The sequence below is a fragment of the Trichoderma reesei genome (assembly GCF_000167675.1).
Source record: "Trichoderma reesei QM6a unplaced genomic scaffold TRIREscaffold_1, whole genome shotgun sequence".
NCBI lineage: Eukaryota > Fungi > Ascomycota > Sordariomycetes > Hypocreales > Hypocreaceae > Trichoderma > Trichoderma reesei.
The window spans coordinates 365348-383057 of NW_006711148.1; the positions used below are offsets into that span (position 1 = coordinate 365348).

The following is a 17710-nucleotide window of genomic DNA, read 5'->3' on the forward strand; positions in this document are numbered from 1 at the left end:
CAGGTTCTGTGGTGCGGATTGCAAGAGTAGCGAGCCTGGAATAATGGCTCCTTCTACAAGACACTCCCAGAATCTGGGTCACGTTGTCGAATACATTCCCGGTACGATGGCTTCGTTTGCTCTGGTTTCTTTTTCTTCCTCGACGACATCTGCTTCTCAATTGGTGCTGGAGCCTGCCTCCTCCGGACACCGCTGTTTCTGTTCTGACCTGAAAATCTCCTCTCCGACTTTGCGCTGACAATCTCCCCGACCTGCAGACCGGCTCTACCTGGGCGCCTACGTCCACCCTCCGACCCCCGACACGCCGCTGCCCGGCTCCGAGTCTCCCAGAAAGCGAGCGTCGCGATATGCCGACGGAGCGGCTCCGGCGCCGCTGGTGACGAACCGCAACCCGCCGTGCTACTTCACCGTCGACGACACCCTGCTGTACAATGCCTTCCACCACGACTTTGGCCCGCTGCACATCGGCCACCTCTACCGCTTCGCCATCAAGTTCCACGATATCCTGGGCGCCAAGGAGAACCGGGACCGGCCGATTGTCTTCTACAGCGCGGCCGACCCGCGGAGTGAGTCTTGACCGCATGTCTGCCAAGCTGAGGTTCTCGCGATGCTAACGAAGTCTGTTTGCGATGTAGGCCGCGCCAATGCCGCTTGCATGCTGGCCTGCTACATGGTCCTGATTCAGAACTGGCCGCCTCACCTGGCCCTCGCCCCGATTGCCCAGATTGATCCTCCCCTGATGCCCTTCCGAGATGCCGGCTATAGCCAAGCCGACTACGGCATCAGCGTTCAGGATGTCGTGTATGGTGTGTGGAAGGCCAAGGAGGAGAAGTGCTGCGATCTGGACAACTTTGACCTGGACCAGTACGAGATGTACGAGCGAGTCGAGCACGGCGATTTCAACTGGGTTACCCCCAACTTCCTCGCCTTTGCCTCTCCCCAGCACACACCCGTGGGCAAGATCACCGAGGACTCCGAGCTGTATCCGCTGCTCCCAAGGGACGTGGCCGCGGTCGAGGACCACCCCTTCCTGCCGCAGCCCTTCAAGAATGTGCTCTCCCACTTCAGCGAGCGCAACATTGGCCTGGTTGTCCGACTGAACTCGCACCTCTACTCGCCATCCTACTTTGAAGCTCTGGGCATCCAGCACGTCGACATGGTGTTTGATGACGGAACTTGCCCGCCTTTGTCGATGGTCCGCAAGTTCATCCGCATGGCTCACGAGACCATCACCGTCAAGAAGCGAGGCGTCGCTGTCCACTGCAAGGCTGGCCTGGGCCGAACCGGCTGCCTCATTGGCGCCTACTTGATTTATCGCCATGGCTTCACTGCCAACGAGGTCATTTCCTTCATGCGCTTCATGAGGCCCGGCATGGTTGTCGGCCCTCAGCAGCACTGGCTGCACCTCAACCAGGGAACCTTCCGGGAGTGGTGGATCGAGGAGCGCATCGAGCGAAAGCTCAGACGAGAGTTTGCCGCCGCCGCCGCCGGCCATGCGGCAGCACCCAGCACGCCCATGCGCGCCATGAAGGGCACGCGCAACCAGGTCACGACGCCCTCGAACCGCAGCTCGTCCAACCGCTCGCCGCTCAGCGAGGTCGACCACGATCGCAACAACGTCGGAGTGCATGAGGACTATCTACCCGCGCCAACTCCTGGCCAGCCGCGAAAAGCCGCGCGCGATCGGCGCCATGCATATCATAGAACGGATGCATTTCAGGCTGCGGAAGAGCAAGGCGTAGAGCAGAAGCAGCAGCAGCAGCAGCATCATCATCATCATCAGCAGCAGCAGCAGCAACAGCCGCCGCCGCACCAAGAGCCAGCGCCGCCGCCATCGCCACAGCGCCGCTCTCAAGCGCCGGACTCGGACGAAGAGCATCACCTGCGAATGCGAAAGCAGCGCAAGGCGGCCCAGTCCCCCACCCGGAGCGACAAGTCTCGACCAAGCAGCCAGAGCACGAGCCCCTACGCAATCGACAACGACGCTTCCTTTGACGCCGAGAACATTGGCTCGGTAAAACCCAAATCGGCGGATAGGGTTCCCAGCCAACCTGGCACGCTGGCCAAGGTCCGGGCGAACAGGCGACAGGCTGCCGACTCTCCCCTGCGGTCGAAAGAGTCTGCCGGGGTCCGCAAGACGAGCGGCCGTGTCGGCAGTGCCGGCGTGGGCGCATCGGTAACCACGACATCGTCGACTGCCCGCAGGGTCTCGGGCACGTCGTAGGTAAGCGTGACCAGACGCCGAGCCGGAACGGTCATCCACAAGGAGATGATTGAGCACCTTGTAAACTTTCAATCTTAACGATCATGACTTCACGTTTTATTCTATTACGAGCGATTCATGCGTATGCATATACACGGGCGTTTTAGTATTCCAAGGCGCGAGGAGAGAAGGTGGGATGGCCTTTTTTTTTTTTTCTTATACCACGATCCACCATCACCACCACAACCATGAGAACGAACACTACTCCCGACACGCTGCATGTTGGTTCTCGAGGCTTCATGTACCACTCTTACGATATCCGATGCGTCAAGGAAATGCCTACTTTGGACACGAAAGGTGGGAGAAGAGAAAGATGATGATGATGATGTGAGAGCGGAAAGAAGAGCCGACACGACCTGGTTGGAGGAGAAAGGGGGGAATGGGAGAAAGAGATGCAGGAGAGAGGCATCGTGCTGGCGATGGCGCAACGGATGGAAAGGGAAAGGGAGCTTGGGTATATCGGTTTGATTCTCTCTTCGATTTCATTGCTGCATTGAGCTGGTTCTTGTTTCACTGTATGGATTTGTTTCAAGCACTTTGTTTTTGGCCTTTGTCGCTTCTTCTCTTCTCGTCTCTCCTTTTTTTTTTTTTTTTTTTTTTGCGTTGATCCTTTCATTGCTATAATCAGCCTCTTGGGCGCGGGTCAGGCATTCAGGTAATGCCTGGTGGAATACTCGTTTTTTATTTGTAGGCTTTGGAAAGTGAGGGCGGTTGGGGGGATTGGAAGGGTGCGTTATACATCAATTTCATGCATGATCATTTCGATATGTCTTTTAATTACTTGCAAACCATCCTTGTCTCGTCTCTCCAGTATGGTATGATCTGTGACTGCTGTGAACAAAGTCGTCTGTCCTATTGTGTTATTGCTCGTTTATATGCCTTGTATATTCTGTTTGTTCTAGTAACATGCACTCATTTCTCATGACGTGTACTCATTCCGTATAGTCAATCATGCAGTCATCAGCAAATTTCGTATCAATCATCATCATCACACTCGTATGCTCTCCAGCTTATTCACAACCTCCTCCATCAACTCCCCGGCCTCGCTACTCGACATGTCCTCATCCACGCGCAAGCACATGTCGACCACCTCCCTGTAGCGCTTGCCGACCTTACTGCCCAAGCCCGGGACGAGGACGGCGAGGACGACCTTGTCGCGCCAGCGCTCGGCGGAGTAATGGCCCTTGTAATACGTCTGCAGGACCTTCCAGAGGCCAATCTCGAGGAGGACGAGGCCGAAGCTGTAAATGTCAAAGGGCTTGACGTGGGCGCGGCCGCGCAGGGAGGCCGGGTGGCGGTGCAGCTCCTCGATGGAAGGGTTGCGCGGGGCGACGGAGAGGGCGACGTCGAGCTCCGGGCGGGAGGCGGCGAAGCCGGCGAGGTAAGGGCTCGAGATGTCCGGGACGAGGGCGGCGGAGGCGGTCGGGGAGAGGCCCGAGGCGGAGAAGGCGGAGGGGAAGAAGAGGATGTTGGAGGAGCAGAGGGACTTGTGCAGCCAGTCGAGGGAGTGGAGGGACCAGAGGGCGACGGCGAGGCTCTGGGCGAGGCGGACGCGGGCGTCGAGGTCGGGCGTCTTGAGGTCCGGGCTGGCGATGAGGGCGTCGAGGGCGGAGTGCGACGACGAGGGCGCCTTGTAGACGAGGCCGTAGCGGGAGCGGCGCGTGTCGTCGGTGTAGCCGACGCAGTCGATGCTGTGGAGGTCCGGGTGGGACTCGGAAGCCGAGTGCATCATGCGGGCGAGGTCGTCGAGGCGGCGGACGTGGGCGACGCGCTCGTCGACTTCGTCGCGGTCGTAGTCGATCCACTCGATGAGGACGTTGCCGGCGGTGACGTGGTGCGCTTGGCACCGGCGCCGGGAGGAGGAGGAAGCGGAGGAGGAGGAGGAGGAGGCATTGTCCTCGTCGAGGGGGATCTCGAGCGAGGAGAGGCCGATGCGGAGGGCAAAGGTGGGCTTGAAGGAGGCCTGGGGCTTGCTGTCGAGGTTGATGCGCAGCTTCTTGAGCGTGGCCGAGTTGGTCAGCTGCGGGTAGATGCCCGACGAGGCGTTTTCCAGCAGCGAGAGCTCGGCGAGGTCGCGCTGGGCGCGGTCGAGGAGGTGGTGCGTCCATGCGCGCTGGAAGGAGGGGACTTGGGAGGGCGGGAAGAGGGCTTCAAGGCCGTCGTTGAAGTCTGCGTGAGCTGTGTAAGCATTGAGTCTTGTGTGGAGCTATAGGCTTGAGGTTGTACGATTATACCTTTGAGATCTCTGAGGAGGTTGGAGAACTTGTCCTTGTCTGTCTGTCCATGTCAGTATGAGTCTCTCATCTCATTCCCCCTCATTCCCCCCCCCTTTTGTCTCATGGATGTGATGGCTATGATATCTCTCACCTCCTATCACCCATTTGGTTCTCAGACCCAATTCCTTCCTCCAGCTCCTCTCACTCGTCGTTGAGCTCGTGCTCGTCATCTTCAAGCCATTCATCTTCCTCCCCTCATCCCGCGACCCCTTCCTCGACGGCGACACCTCATCCCTGCCATTCTTCCCCAGCGCCTCATCCACCAGCCCATAGCGGTCCTGCAGCTTCTTAAAGTCCGTGACGGTGCTGTGCAGCTGCTCGAGGATCTGCGTCGCCAGCAGCCGCAGCTGCGGGTTGCTGCGCTCGCTCAGGTGCTCGTCGAACTTGCCCTCGGCGACGCCCCATTCGCGGCCCCAGACGACGAGGCGCATCTCCTCGATGCGCACCTTGCACAGCATGCGCTGGCTGTCGGCGTCGAGGTTGGCGGCCGTGGTGAAGTAGCCGTAGGCCTTGACGCAGCCGTCAAAGAGCTGGCCGATGAAGCCGACGACTCCAATGGCGGTGCCGAGGACTTCGGCCATGGCGAGGGAGGAGGAGGAGGAAGAGGAGGAGGAGGATGGCCGAGGAGAGTGGCTTACACGCGATGCGGTGTTTATCACGGGGGGGATACCAGAAGAAGAGGAGACACAACGACAACGACAACAGTTGGGGATATAGACGTGAAAGAATGAAATCAGAACAACAGAGAAACAAAAGACAAAAGAAGAAAAAAAGAAGAGAGAGAAAAAAAAACGAGGCTCCGCTTGTAGTTGAAATAATTGTGTGTCTAATGCGACTCGACTCGACTCCGCCTCATTGATCTCCGTCTTCAGCAGCAGTTGCAGCTAACGTCCACTACCCGTGATACATAAGCAGTACCACCTTGACCGCTAATTGCGCGTTTATGCTTCTTGACTCCGAGATATCAAGTGGCGGCAAGGGCAGTGAGATGGCCAGAGATGGCCAGCCGTATGCCTGCTTTGTGATGAAGAGGATTGACGATTACTACTGTATCCTCAATGTCGTGAATTACAAGGGAATTTGTCCTGGTCGCTCATTGGAGGACATCTGCGGTGAAAGGAGGACGGGTGCATCACGTGAGTGCACCAGCTCAGGGACGGCAACTTCGTGCCTGACTGGATGAGGCGGACCTTCCGTTTTGGGGACATCAACAGACTTGCCTCAACTTACCTTACCTAAGATACTCAATATTATTGGACAATACCTAAATCACAATTTGACCTTCTTCCATCTAACAAACTCCCCTCACTGAATGCTTCGCCTTTGCTATCGAGACCGTCCCTTGTGCCTCTGTCCCTGTTCTTTGCCTCCCGTGTCGTGGCCTGGTCCTTCCAAAATGCTGACCTGTCTTGCAAGAGTATGAACTTACGGTTGCTTTTATATGCCCCCGGCGTGTGAAAAATTGGCCTATATGTCTCGTCAAGCGACGCGCGCATGCACAGAGACAAGCAGCTTCTGTCGTACAGACATTTTGCGACAGGCTGGTTGTGTCGTCGAAGATGCTGTACACGACTCTTCAACTTGTGTCGGCCTATGAATCCGAAGCCAAAGGCCAACTGGCGGCCACCTACATGAACAAATGATGGTGTTTTACTAGAAATGGTGGACTGGTCGAGACATCTTGGAGCTGAATATCCTTTCGTCCAAGCCGACAACACAGGGTCGAATGCGTTCAACGTCCAGAGTCCGTACCGGAACTATGTGCATAGGGAAGGCAAAGCGATCCTTTGCATTAAGTCCCAGGGGCAATCCCGAGGTGCCCCAGGACGACGGCTGCGATGTAGGGAGACCTGGCCTGAAGAGCGGAAGCTGACTGGGCTCGTGGAGCGCAGCCCCTACATCTCAGCAAGAGAGGCCAACCAGTAGACTATCAACGAGAGCGGTGATGGCTTTGACGGCAGTCTGCGGACGAGCAAGCCCCGGTGACTGCAGACAGCATGGTTTTGGCCACGGAGGGTCAGCATCATCACGGGGCTGTCAAATGACGCCATCATTCCGTATCCCATTCTGGTGGCCAACCTCAGTCCACATCATCGTCGACTCAAGCACAACATCCTCGTCCTCGAGTCATCGGACCGAGTCGCCCACCCGACGCCAAAGTCCAACAGGCCTCGACATCATGTCGACGCGAGACACCAACTGCATTCTTATATATTCTAAGGCGGACAAGGCAGATGGCGTCCACCCGTGGCAACAAGACCACTAAGGGTGATATGGACAGTCGCCTCCGAAGTAGTCCTTGTTTGGCATATGGCTGCTCTCTATCTGCCAGACACAGACAGGACACCGCCTGAATTGGTGCGACGGACGTCTAATAGGCCTATTTGAGCTGCCACTACTCCCTGAAGAACGTTGTGGCGGATATTGAGCTTCGATTTACGCGTCAACTCTCCAAAGGCTGCTCAGTTGGATTTAGTTCGTGATGCCGAGTATTCAAGGCTGTTGATGTTGAGAGATTTGATAGGCTATAAGCCACATACTTTCTATCCTGCGCACATATAAAGGACATCCCCTCGACTCAGATTCTCTAGTATCTTCCCAACCGACATCTTCCCTAGTCCAACAGCTGATACTCAACTGCATCTGATATAATTCCTCCTCTTACCTCCCAATCTTCGAAAGGGACAGTATTCCAGGATCCAAGGGGGCAGCCCTTGCCGTGGCGAGGAGTCACCGTTACGAAGCGCAACAGGTCTCAACTCGATTGCAGCGGGCATTTCGACGACTGTTATCCCGAGTTGTTCCATGCGCTGAGACGGAAGGGGGTTCCAAGTCGAGGCTCGCCTTGGCCCGGGTTAATGTCCAGCTCGCTTCGCTTCCGCGAGAAGTCGAAGCAGCCCGACTCAGGTGAACCGTCGCATCCAAGGAGAAGAAAAAGACGGCACAATGAGTTTCCAGGTCACGAAGAAACTGCCTCCAGGACCTTGACCGGCATTAGGCGTCTGCCGGGGCCGACCTACGGAAACATCAAAAGGCGAAGATGGGTGGCGAATACGCGACACGGGGGATGTACCACGTATGGTGTCATATAAGCATATAAACGGCACGTGCCAGTAGGGAATGATCACGATCAAGGCTGTCTCCAGCGTGCCATTCCCTGCCCAGATCGTCGACGGAGTGGACGTGCTTCTGTTTGGCAGACGAGCAGAATCGTTCTCCGAGGCCGGGATTCCCAATTTTGAGACCGCAAAATGCGCCCCTCATGTCGAGCCGCATCAAGTTGGAGCATGTGGTTTCACCACTTTCGCCTTTATCCTGGCCACTTATACTAGGTAGGGAGTGGCTATCAAGCACCCCAAGTTGGCTATCCGGCCTCCTAGCAAGTCACATATCCAATATTTCCATCGATACAGCTAGATGGAAAACTCTTCTCTATGATCGCTCAATATATCTAGCTTAGCCATTAGGCAAGCCATATAGCTACGTAGAGCTGGAGAGCTGTTTAGGAGTAAGGCATTGTCTGCAAACCAGGTACCATTTTCAGACAACAGACCTTGTAGCATTTGGTGGCAAAAAGCAACGGTACCTAGGCACACCCTATCTACCTCCATCTGCGCCACTGGTAGCAGGCAGAGATTTGATCTGAACTACCTAGTCACTATGTGTTTCGAGACTGCTCGAATCGCACTCCTTGACCCTTCAGAAGCCCAGCCAAACGACTCACCTCTACTCGTACGCCTTTCGGAATGGTATAGTTGCGCCGCGAACGACCACGTAATGCCAGAACTACCTTTCTTAGACATGGATATTCCTCCAGGGACTCCGCCAGGCTCACCAGATTCGTGACGGACTCGTTTGGTGCATAAGTAAGGTCGAAGTGGCGAACGCAGCTGGGCAGCATATTGGTCAAGATGTCGGTGCGGTAATCAGGCGAACCAGGCGCGGGAAACTGGATCGAGGTGCCATCGACACAGAAAGTTTCCAGCCGCGAGAAGTCTTTGAGTGACGGCACTTGTTCACCGTCGGGGCATATGAAGGGGGGGTAGAGATACTTCATATCTACATTAAGAGATCGGAGCGTCTTGTTGTGGCCGTGCTGTCTCAACATCTCAATGAGCTCCCTGGCGGTGACAGTAGGCGATGCGATACCGTGTGCCACTTCCAGGCTCTGGTAACGAAACTTGACGAGCGCATGACACCGAGAAACGACAAAGTCCAGCCCACGTTGGGTCCAGTTAAGGCCCTTGACGTCTAAGTGGGTGACGTTCCTGAAATGCATCAAATCATCGCAGAGCACGCTGGCAGGAGGTGGTTTGAAGCTTGTCCGCAGGGTGAGGTCAGTCAAGCCGGCCGCAAACTGAAGGATGCCGCCAAAGTATCGCAGAGAGACCTCCTCGCTGCTCTGGCCTAGATGCAGCTGACGTAAATGCGGCAGCGCGATGCGCAACGGCACAGGCGGAGATGCATTTTCGAGTATTCCGAAAGGGCTAGAATCATCACGATCATGCCCGTTGTTGGCAATATAGACGTCGAGGGTCGTCAAATTGGGTGTCTGGGTGATGAGCAGACAGGCCATGGCCTCGAATCCCTGCTGGCTGGGGCAGGGAATGTCCATGCCCAGTCTCGCTGCCGCTTTCCGGAACATGTCGTCTTGACTTTGATCGAAAACCTTGGAGCAAGAGCCTTCGATACGTAGCTCCCGCACGAATTCGCCAAGCTCGGGACGCAGGCTGATTGCCGTCAGGAACTTGATGCTCTGTTCCAAGCCGCGTTCTACAGGTGACCCGTCAAGACCTCCATTGTCAAAACAAGCATATAGTATGGGAGTGGCGATGGAATGAAAGGCCTTGGAGGTTCGGCAGAAGCAAGACAGAGTCCTGGGATGCCGGAGTTGCCGGCATATGTGCAGTATGACCTCTACTGGGAGCGACAGTAGATGGGGCATGATGGTAGTTATGATGACTTGTCGCCGGTGTGTTTGCCGTTATCAAGCACGGTGATGTCGAGTCGAGATGGTAGAGACTTGTGGAGAGTTGGTCGTCAGGCTGAGTGAGTGCGTGAGTGCGTGAGTGAGTGAGTGAGGCTGTTTCTCATCCATAGATTCATATACATGGATCTGAGAGACTGCTAGCATTATCTCCATCAATCTATTCAACTTCACTAGGTAGTTTCTACAAACTCTACATACGTCTAGTTTCGCTATATACTGCTACTACGGGATCTGTACAGGACAGTAACTTGTACCTACTACTACCATACCTACCTACCTTGGTCGGACAGGTATGTAAACATACCTACTAAGCCTAGGATACTATAGAAAGCCAGTGTCTTTCATCAGCTTAGGCCCTACCAATTAACAATCTTGAGCCACATCTAGGTACCTATCAAGGTACCACTTCTTCACCGCTGTCTTTACGGGAAGAAGCATGTCTTCATGTTGTTAAAGTCGGCAGCTTCGCTGTCTCTGCAGGCCCCCGAGGTCACCATAAAAAACCTCTCTCCTCCATCGACCCTCCAGAGCAACAGACGTGTTCCCATATCCACCAACCAGCACCATATCCAGTTTCGCCACGGGTACTGACCCCTCACGACTTGAGAATACTAATGCGCAGCCTCTATCCGAACTGACGCCCGATGCCGTCGACAACATCATCAAACTTCTCGATGACCGCGCGCCGGTCCACACCCATGTCGGCGACAAGAAAGCCCAATCAAACACTCCAGCCCAGCCGCAGCAACCCTTTGTGGATGGTATCATGGAGGAGGAGGGGGTTTTCCGCGCAGGAGGGGTCGAGACCGAGGGCTGCGACGGTGTCGTGGGGGCTCGCCATGGTAATCAGGTCCTTAACTGAGCACGTGTTGACGGAGGTGCCGCCGTTGACCTCGAAGGACAGTTCAGTGGCGGCCATGTCAGCGAAGGCATTCTTCACCTGTGTGGTCGTAGCCTGAACGACGGCGTCATCTGTCAAGTGGTTAACCCTCACCATGCGGGTGCGCTGTGGCAAACCCTGTTGTGCATCTTTGGTTGCGGTTTTCCACGCAGTTGGCTCCTCGTCTCCACAGCTCAGCTCGATCGGCAGCATCCGATCGGACCCAGCCAACTCGATGTCTAGTGACGGCTGGCAACCTCATATCCTCCTAATAAACGCAAGTATCCGGTAGCACGATGCCACGACCCGACCCTGGATGATTCATCACAGCCTCTACCTACGTTGAAGTGAATTGCGACACTCTAGTTGAGTAAATCAACCATCACGTGTGCCGCACGTGTCGTCTTTGCTTCGGTCGTCCCCCAACAAACGCAACTCCCCGTTTCCCCCCTTTCATCATTGGTTTCAGCATCTATCCAGCTTTTTTCCCATCTTCTACTAATCTCCTCCCATTTCTCATCCGTTTCTCCTTCAACTCTGTCTCCCAACTCGGCTTTGCTTTAGATCACAATGATTCCGCCTTTGGATGCCGCTTCGCCCTCCCCACAAGCACCAGACAATACTACCATGGAGACCATCGAAGCCCGCAATGCTCGCTTCGACGAGATTTCCTGGAAGCTGGCTCGCCGTCGCCTCCAGGTCGACGAGTACTGGAAAGCTCTGGACGAGGAGATCCCCGATCCACAAGAGCAGGAGGAATTCTACACGTATTCTCTCCATCTCAGCCTGCCGCATCTGGCCAATCCTTCCGGCAATTTGACACCAGCTCGATTCGTTGAGATTGCAGACTCAATCAACTTCCTCAACGAGGCGGAGCGCAAGGAGCTGCTGCCCGGGCTCGAATGGGCAGTGCGCCCCTGGATCCCCCTCGGTTACGACAAGACGACGCTCTACCGCCTGTTTCCGGCCATTCACAACTTGACGCCGCAGAGCGACAAGTATCCCCTGACGGACCATGAAGTCCTCGACACTGCGTTTCTCGGCGTCAACACGACGGTGCAGCCGCGTGAGCCCGTCTCTGCCGCTGAAATCGGCGCGCCCTCGACCTATCATCGGAGCAGTCTATCCCAGTCGGCAGAGCCAGACGACGCAGAGGCCCCGGGATTCGTCTTTCACGAGCTTGGCGTGCTGGAGTCTCTGGAATGCGAAACGGCTGATGAGATGCCGACGACGTTTGAGCAAAGCGCCGACTGGGAGGGAGACTGGGAGCCGACTGGCTTCTGCGTGGTGGCTCGGCTTGGCCATACAGGCCACATCGACGGGGTCTATGTCATCTACAACATGAACCCTCTGCAGGAAAACAGTCTCGAGCGGAAGCAAGTCACGCACAGGGCTTGGGGCATCCCGCCCAGTTCGCCTGAACAACAGTTCTCATGCGCGCGGATCGGCAACGCCCTGCGAGACTTTGGGTTCGAGTACAAGCTGGCATGGGACGAGCAGGTGCATCATCCAGTCGAGTTGGTCTGGGCAGTGAGATCGCCCATGGGAGGAGCAATGCGTGTGACGGCGGATAGCAACTACAGACAACACATGTAGGCTTGTTTGGCACAAGGGCGAGGCTATTCAAGTTCTTGGCTTGGGTATCCAGCATTCAATATTCTCTAGCTGGTCAATGTGTATCTTGATCACTGCTGTCATCTCGGGTCGAGGTAAGAGGCTCACAGCCTTCTGGAGCTATGGTTACGTCTTCTCCGCCTTGCTAGATGTTTTGTTTTCCAGTTTGTAGAATTTCTACAACAGAGACTCACAGCTGGTTTCTGCTTCGCAGCAGACCGGCTCTTCCGTTTCAAGGCTGGCGGATGGCGAAAGTTACACTGGCGCAGCTAGACTTTGGAGTGGCTTGCAGCCTTGAAGTCTCGCACAGCTTTCGTTACGGCGATTCGGCCATTGACTCATCACGGCTCGAGCTAAGACATTGAAGCTGTCCAAAAGACTCCCTGGGCATTGGCGTTATGTGCCCACAGGTCTCCCAAATACACCTCCTTGTCTTGCTAGGTATGGCGACCAAGTTACACACTTCAGATCCCCCCAGGCACACTCTTTGAATCTCAGCTCAGGCCATACCGCTTCTCGAGACAAATCCTGGAAGCATCGCAACAAGAGTCGAGTAACATAGTATTACATATCGACAATGGATCTTCTCGCGGCGTGCGAAGACTTAGCCGCCAACGTCGCGGCCTTTGACACCGCCGCCGATGACGATGACGACTCGAACGTCTCAAAGCCAGATCAGGAAATGTGGAGGACACTCTTTGGCTTTTCGTCAGACGAAGCAGCCAGGGCCATTCGCAACTGGAGAGCCGACTTTGCTCGTCCGACCATTTCGCAGGCGGCATGGCTGCTCGTCAAGGAGGCCAAGATGGCTGAGGGATTCAACAAAGAGGCCTACGAGTATGAACTGTCCAGGACACGAGCCGCTCAAAAATCGCAGTTGAAATCGAGAGAAGCAGTTCAATATGACGAAGCGAAATATCTTGTCAAGCTCGACGAGTGCGACTCTTTGCCATCCGCAGAGTCAGTTGACCTGATGCGCTTTCTTCCTGCAAAGCCAAATATTCTCCACGGCACAGACGACGACGGGAACATGACTCGCTTCTGCCTGGTATCCAGCAGCCAAAAGACAGACTTTATCAACGCTCTATCAGCTGCACATCCCTCCTTCCAGCCAACGTTGATTCGCACCTCTGTAGCGTCCAAGGATCTATCTACAACTTGTTACCCAACACTCGGCATCGACACTACGCTCCCGCAATTCCGCCCAGCAAACACCTCCTCGCTCTTAGCCGCTCGACCAGCACAAGACGAGTATCCCGTCTGGTACTTCTTCTATGGCACCCTTGCCGATGCCAACGTCCTCTGTCGTGTCATCGGCTCAGCCGTGAACACAGCCACCGACATCAGCTACAAGCGTGCCCGCATTCAAAGAGGACGACTTACTTTGCTGGGTGAAAAGTATCTGGCCTTGGTGGATGCGAATCAGGAGTCGGTAGTCGACGGCTGGGCGTACCAGGTGAAGAGTCAGGTAGAGGAGGACTCGCTTCGGGTATATGAGACGGGCAAGTACGAAGTCGTGAGGTGCACCATGGGGTTTATAGGAGCGGATGTGAGTTCCGTTCAAGGACTCACGTTTCGGCTGGCTCGAGGATAGGAGAGGGGCATTCGTCGAGCGGATGGCGTCTTTGGTTGAGGGAGACCATTCCGGTCTGGCGTAGCGGCGTCGATGTAACAAGAAGGGACACAGGCAAGAAGAGGCGCAGGCCATTGTAGACTGCTGTTAAATAGATATGATGCCTTGCATCAAGATACGACCCGATTGCGATCTTGTGGGATGAGATTCGTTCAGATGCACTGCAGGTAATTACCACCTCAACCTATGTGTGAACACAACACTGTGCATAGTGTGTACACTTGACGTCCTCATCAGATCACCAATAACGACAATCAGTATCGACCAATGTTAACAAATGCATTAACAAAATCATCACCAAAAGCTCCCTTACACGATAATGAGAGTGAGTCAAAACAACGCCCCAGCCAATGCGGGGGCGCCTATACAAATTGATGAGTAGCAGCAGCAACACAGCACATCCATCCGTCAAACCTCCATCGTACGACTTCAATATATCCCCATCATCCTCCAGCTTACATAAACCGTCTCAGCCTCGCATATCTCTTCCAGGGCACCTGCCTATCATCTTCATCATCACTCACTTTGAGAGGTTCAACAGCCAATAGCACAAACCCTCACCAGCAATTGTCCAATGGAGCGACATATCACTACTACTGCTAGCATGTTGGAGAAGGAGATAAAACGCCACAAATCGGCGAGCTAGCAGCAGATCTTGGCCCCCACATGGCAAAATTCTACATCGACTCACAAGCCGAGTCATCTTAGTCACTCATTTCAACCTCATCTCAACCTCCATTCACCCTCAATTCTCCCACAATTCACCCACGAATACTTCAAAATACGGCCCAATCGAATAGTTTAACCCAAGGACCAACAACAAATCTTCTCAACAACATACAGAGAGGACAACTACACCACCACCATCACCACCACTACCGTCACCATGTCCTCCTCCCAAGCAATCACCTCCCTCACCCTCACCTCCCTCCCCAAGCTCTCCACCGGCAAGGTCCGCGACCTCTTCGCCCTCGACGACAGCTCCCTGCTCTTCACCGCCACCGACCGCATCTCCGCCTACGACGTCGTCCTCGCCAACGGCGTCCCCGGCAAGGGCCTCATCCTCACCCAAATCTCCGCCCACTGGTTCGCCGTCCTCGAGCAAAAGGTGCCCGGCCTCAAGCACCACCTCATCTCCCTCACGCCCCCGGCCTCGGCCCCGCTGACGCCCGAGGAGCGCGCCCTACTGAGGGGCCGCACCATGGTCTGCCGCCGCCTCAAGGTCTTCCCTATCGTGAGTTGTTGCCCATATGAGGATGCTCCCTGAAGCGTCACATGTAAGATGACACTAACTGGATGCTGCAGGAAGCCATTGTGCGAGGCTACATCACCGGAAGCGCTTGGAGTGAATAGTACGTCTACCCTCATCTCAGCCTAGCCCCATCTCCTGTGCCTTGGCATTGTCCCGGTGCTGCTGATCTTGCACCCTGGAAATCAGGCCATCTCATCACCACCTTGCCTTCAGAGCTAACGTCGATCCAAGCACCGCCAAGGGAACCGTCCACGGCATCCCTCAGCCGCCCGGCCTCCAGCTCTGCAGCCCATTCCCCAACGGCCCCATCGTAAGTAACCATGGTCATCAATCCATGCCCTAATTTTGAGCCTCAATCTTCTCCTTCTCTGCTCTTCTCTTCTCTTCTCTTCTCCGCCCCCGTATCTTTACCCCTGGTCCCCTCCCTGTCAGAGTAACACAAAAAGTCATGCCCAATCAACTTCAGCACTACAATCACATCTCATCGAGTGACATATGAAAACTGACGAGGCAAAAGTACACCCCATCCACAAAAGCTCCGGCGGGTGAAAAGGATGAGAACATCTCCCCCGAGCAGGCCGTCTCCATCGTCGGTAAAAAGTACGCCGCCCGCATCCAAGAGCTGAGCTTGGCCGTGTACAGCGCCGCCGCCGCGTACGCCCTCGAGCGGGGCATCATCGTTGCGGACACCAAGTTGTAAGTCGTATCATCTAGTCGTCCGTATTTTCGCATTCCACACCCTGGCTTCGCTTTGTTGTTTGCTTTCCTGCTTCCTCCCTTTCAGCCTCATCCGATTGGATGCATACTCCCCCTTAGCCGATGGGCATGATTTCCCCCTCCCCCCCAAGGCAGCGAACCCTTCCGCTGCGGGCCCCAAATCAGCTGTTTTTCTCTTTGGGAGGGTGGCAAATGATAGAGAGAGAAGGAGGGATTTGGACTCCCCTAGCCAATGTCAGCCTTGAAATACCACGTCGTATCGGCAGATCCCAACCTGCACATTTCCCAACATACATCCCGGTCCCTGTCACTTCCTTGACGAACACCTCATTAATCATATTCGATGCAGCGAATTCGCCCTTGACGAGGCCACTGATGAAGTTGTTCTGGTGAGTCAACAGATCCTGATCCTTTCTCCATTTATCGCTATGCAGGGGGCTGCAGGCGAGCGTTCCTGATAATAAGAAGAGCGGCCCAATCAGTTGCTCCCCTTGCCTTCAGCCAAAGCTCCATATCAAGAGTCATACCTGAATACCCACAAACTAATGTTTCATCTCCTTCGAAATAGGTCGACGAGGTCCTAACCCCGTAAGTTGATCTGCCGCCAGCCAATGGTCCACCCCAAGCTTCACCGGGATCAGCGGGGAAAGTCCTAGCTGCATCCTGAGAGATTTGAAGTAGAATCTTACGGGTGCCACTCAAGCACCGGCACTCGCAACACGAGTTGCCACTTCCGAAGCACAAGAAGTCCAAGATGCTAACCTCGGGTGCCCAACAATAGCGACAGCTCGCGCTTCTGGAACGCCGCGGAGTGGAAGGCCGGCAGCGAGGCTCCCTCCTATGACAAGCAGTACGTCCGAGACTACCTGACCAGCTCAGGGCTCAAGGGCAAGCCCAACGTAAGTCACATCGCAGGCGATGCCTGTCAAAATCGCCCAAACTCCGCTTTTCCGATCTCAAGATCGTGGATGCGGATACGAGAAAACAGTCCGATGCAAACAGAATCGAGTGACCCCCCGGGGGTTCGGAACTTGGCTGCCCTGACTCGTATCCTGGGAACTTGGTGACTAACTGATCAACCCCAGGTCGAGCTACCCGCCTCGGTCGTCGACGAGACAGCGGCCAAATATAGAGACGTTTTCCAACGGTGCGTACCCTCGTTAGCAACTCGTCATAATTCATATATTTCACGCGCGGCCACCGCTGACCACCAATCAATAGCCTCACGGGTAAATCGCTGGAGCAGGCGTTGGCAGCCTTGGAAAACTGAAGCCACTGGCGCATGAGGCAAGATAGAGAGACGAGGAGGACAGGGACACTTGCGGGGATATGGGGCGCGTTTGAGTGACAGGAATGATCCACCACGCCCCTGCGGCGAGCCAAGAAAGTCCATTAAGCGCCGTCGGCTTCTGGTACAAAGGCAACGACGTGCGTGTGCGATCGGTTGAACAGAGATTCGCAAGGTCGATGATTTCCAGCACTATTCGGCATCGCACACCGGCCAAGGCTAATGGCCAGCTTTTCCGTCTCGGGTGAACCCTGTCGCGTGAAGAAATAACCAAAGTCTAGATCGCGCACGAGTGCAAGTGAGGCGCCCACGCGGTCTGGACGGACACATGACGTATGGCTGTGAGACAAATGCCCTGAATACGCCTCGACAGCGAACAAAGCAAGCTCGGGAGCCCAATCTCCGTAAGGAGGCTGATTCTTCTCGAATCTCCTTCCAGCGCCCTGTTCTGGCTGCATCAAGCGCGTTGGCAAACCTGGTGCGGGATCTGGGCAGCCTCGAGCTTACCATTGGCCAGCGCCTGTTCACGCAGCGAAGGCCATGGCCCCTGTCTTGCGCCTCCAGCTCGCTCCAGCCCTGCTTGTAGGCTCTTGAAGATTCCAGTACTGGTTGGTTCCCTCCCTGCCGATATCGATGAGCTCGATCCTGCTTCACGAGGAAAAGCCATCTCGGCAGTGGCCCTGTCCTTGCTCGTGCAGCCAAACGCCCTCCGCTAACGAGGGAGACGACTGCCGAGCCCGTTGGTTGCCTGTCATCGCCAGAAAATCCAGACCCCTCTCGCTCTCAGGGCCAGATCT

General features: G+C 55.3%; 5 protein-coding genes across 5 annotated transcripts; 3 read left to right on the top strand and 2 right to left on the bottom strand.

Annotated features, from left to right (window-relative positions):
• Nucleotides 1-256: 256 nt before the first annotated feature.
• On the top strand, nucleotides 257-2164 carry TRIREDRAFT_27406 (Ser/Thr and tyr protein phosphatase; the record flags this gene model as incomplete). The annotated part of the gene is made up of 3 exons (XM_006960954.1): nucleotides 257-566; nucleotides 636-1738; nucleotides 1802-2164. Coding segments are annotated over 3 exons (1776 nt in total), but the record flags the coding sequence as incomplete, so codon positions are not given.
• A 1087-nt stretch (nucleotides 2165-3251) lies between these two features.
• On the bottom strand, nucleotides 3252-5120 carry TRIREDRAFT_54427 (uncharacterized protein; the record flags this gene model as incomplete). The annotated part of the gene is made up of 3 exons (XM_006961487.1): nucleotides 3252-4432; nucleotides 4498-4536; nucleotides 4631-5120. 3 exons carry the CDS (start codon nucleotides 5118-5120, stop codon nucleotides 3252-3254), a joined length of 1710 nt encoding a protein of 569 aa, XP_006961549.1.
• A 3145-nt stretch (nucleotides 5121-8265) lies between these two features.
• On the bottom strand, nucleotides 8266-9484 carry TRIREDRAFT_102467 (uncharacterized protein; the record flags this gene model as incomplete). The annotated part of the gene is made up of 2 exons (XM_006961488.1): nucleotides 8266-8277; nucleotides 8375-9484. 2 exons carry the CDS (start codon nucleotides 9482-9484, stop codon nucleotides 8266-8268), a joined length of 1122 nt encoding a protein of 373 aa, XP_006961550.1.
• Nucleotides 9485-10979: 1495 nt separating this feature from the next.
• Nucleotides 10980-13801, top strand: TRIREDRAFT_102468 (uncharacterized protein; the record flags this gene model as incomplete). Its single annotated transcript, XM_006961083.1, has 4 exons — nucleotides 10980-11926; nucleotides 12006-12118; nucleotides 12626-13572; nucleotides 13772-13801. The coding sequence occupies 4 exons, from the start codon at nucleotides 10980-10982 to the stop codon at nucleotides 13799-13801; spliced, it is 2037 nt and encodes a 678-aa protein (XP_006961145.1).
• Nucleotides 13802-14528: 727 nt separating this feature from the next.
• On the top strand, nucleotides 14529-17040 carry TRIREDRAFT_43662 (SAICAR synthase-like protein). Its single transcript, XM_006960997.1, has 9 exons — nucleotides 14529-14890; nucleotides 14962-15008; nucleotides 15140-15218; nucleotides 15426-15604; nucleotides 15975-16014; nucleotides 16194-16213; nucleotides 16407-16524; nucleotides 16711-16772; nucleotides 16847-17040. Exons 1-9 carry the CDS (start codon nucleotides 14543-14545, stop codon nucleotides 16893-16895), a joined length of 942 nt encoding a protein of 313 aa, XP_006961059.1. The 5' UTR covers nucleotides 14529-14542; the 3' UTR covers nucleotides 16896-17040.
• The last annotated feature ends 670 nt before the right edge of the window (nucleotides 17041-17710 follow it).